Below are 2,162 nucleotides of genomic sequence, written 5' to 3'. Positions count from 1 at the left end.
CCCCCCCCCCCCCCCCCCCCCCCCCAAAAAAAAAAAAACTTCTGGTAGTTCTGCCTCTTCAAACTACTCTAACCCATTGCCTGGACTACTTCTACTATGCAGTTTTAGGCCACTTCTATGAAATGTGCATCAGTGGACCATCTAGAATCAAAATGCTAGAGCAGTGAATGAGAAGGACTCCAGAAGGAAGTCCTTGTTTAAATGTCATGTGGGAAGTTCTCATTAACAGAACTCCAAGTGGAGTCTGACTCTTACTATAAACTGAAATCTTTATTTTTAATGTACTTGGCCTAAACTGGTTTAACCCCCCCCCTTCCCATCATAACTGAATGTTAAATCTTAATTGATCTAAAAGTTCAAACAGCATTTTGGGCAAATGGGTATAGAATCACTAACTAGACACCAGAGGTTGCACATTCCATTTCAGCTGAAACTAACTAGTCAAGTCGCAGCACTGCAGTATCTTGAGCTCAGGTCAAATTTGTGATTGCTGACTTGCTCAGTTCCAGGCGTACAACATGGGCTGAAGAAAGGAAGCTCAATACTGAGACTTTTGGGGTATCTGGCCGGTTTCTTCGTGGACGCAGCTTTCGTGGTGGATTTCGAGGTGGAAGGGGTAGTGGAGCAGCACGGCGAAACCAAACCACTCACAGAGCTGGTACTGGACGAGTGTAACTATGGAGGCAAGTCATAGCAAATACACCTGCAGTCTTGTCTGCTAGGTTCTCATGCAGTCTTAATAGCTGATCTGTTTTGTGGCTGGGTTTTATCTAGCGTTGTATGTGGCCAAACAAACAAGTTGTCTCTCTGCTACTCTTTAACTGGGCAAAACTGCCAGTTTCATGCAGGCTTTTTAATCTGGATTTTCAGTCTTGCAAACAGACCAAAAGTGACTTTTTGTTTTTTACAATTGGACCTTTTTTTAGTTTGTCTGCTCAAGTGGTCTTGCAAAGTGTGTAGATGAAGTATCTTATGATTTCTTGGTTATTCCTCCTTCCTTTGTGGAGTGAACGTTAACCACTTAAATTCCCCTTGCACACTTTGTCTTCTGAGATGATAGCAAAATGCAGATCTTGGCTGTTGCTAGTTCTTTCAGGTCAAGTTTTTAAATAGCTCAGAAAAGCTGCATGGTTTAGATGGGGAGGGACAGGGACTAGAAAAGGAAAGGGCTTGTTCCTTGGTTATGAAACTTAACTCTGTCTTTCTCTGGCAGGCTCTAACACGTTCCACCATGAGGGTGATCTTTTTGTATATAGGAAGAAAACAACAAACTGCTGCACTAATGTGGGATAACGGTTCATCTTGTTTACTGTCTGAAATCCAGTGACGGAACTTCATATACTACTGCTTGTATTTTGGACTTCAACTTACTTTGGACCAGCATCTAGCAGCTGGCCTCTTTTTTTTTTTCTTTTTTTTGAAAAAGAGGGAATGTGTTCAGGGGTATCTTCTTCAGGGCATCTCTCTTTTTTTTTTTTTAAGCACAGGTTGACTTGTGATATGGCTCTTTCTAGACTCCAAAGCTATTGTAGTCTAAACATAAAGCAAAACTCCCTTTCTGTACCCTAAAGGAGACTATCATGCTCTTTTAACTCTTTAAAATGGAACCAAAGCTCACCAAAATAAACCAGCTAACATTGTGTTCTGAGTAACCAAATTGGTGCTTTGCTGGTCTCTCTTGCTGCGAAGGCAGCATGTGGAGTAGCACTTGGTATCTGGAAGAGTGGATTCCTAGTGCTTGGTTATGTATAGTGTGACTGGGAATACTGGATTGCTGATCATGTGGTGTAAGGAGCTGTGCAGCTCTTTGCAAGTCCAGTACTACTTCAGAGGTACCATGTGCTTCCATGGAATGGTACTGGCCAGCCAGCTGCCACCAGTTCCTTTTAAAGGTACTGGTGCTGTGCACTCTTTGGAAGAGCCCAAAAGCTGCTTAATTGGTTGTGGTCCATATAGGGAAGGTGCCTTGCTGTACCCCCTAGCTTGACCAAGAAAGGGGGTGGGGGAATACTTGTGGGGGGCAGCAAGCAGTTTTCCTAATATATGGTGGTAGCTGATTATTTAGTTTAAGTATTTCTGCAGTAGCTTAATAAGACTAAGCTACTGAAAAGGTGGAGGAACCTCTTAAAAAAAAAAAAAAAAAAAAAAAAGAGCTAAGGAAG

The 2,162-nt window shown here is 42.4% G+C and overlaps 1 protein-coding gene across 2 annotated transcripts in view; it reads left to right on the top strand.

Moving 5' to 3' along the window:
- LSM14B (LSM family member 14B) overlaps nucleotides 1-2,125 on the top strand; it is an 18,044-nt gene extending 15,919 nt beyond the window's left edge. The window contains exons 8-9 of one of the 2 annotated variants that reach the window (XM_019510159.1): nucleotides 510-683; nucleotides 1,214-2,125. In XM_019510159.1, coding sequence (XP_019365704.1) covers nucleotides 510-675 — 166 coding nt within the window. In that variant the 3' untranslated portion in view covers nucleotides 676-683; nucleotides 1,214-2,125. Of the gene's footprint in view, nucleotides 1-503; nucleotides 684-1,213 lie in introns of both variants that reach the window. The other variant, XM_019510158.1, reaches the window with a different exon arrangement.
- The last annotated feature ends 37 nt before the right edge of the window (nucleotides 2,126-2,162 follow it).

The sequence above is a fragment of the Gavialis gangeticus genome, unplaced genomic scaffold (assembly GCF_001723915.1).
Source record: "Gavialis gangeticus isolate Ggan-Ray unplaced genomic scaffold, GavGan_comp1, whole genome shotgun sequence".
Lineage (NCBI taxonomy): Eukaryota > Metazoa > Chordata > Crocodylia > Gavialidae > Gavialis > Gavialis gangeticus.
Note: the sequence above shows the minus strand (reverse complement) of the source record. Positions and strands in the feature narration are given on the sequence as shown.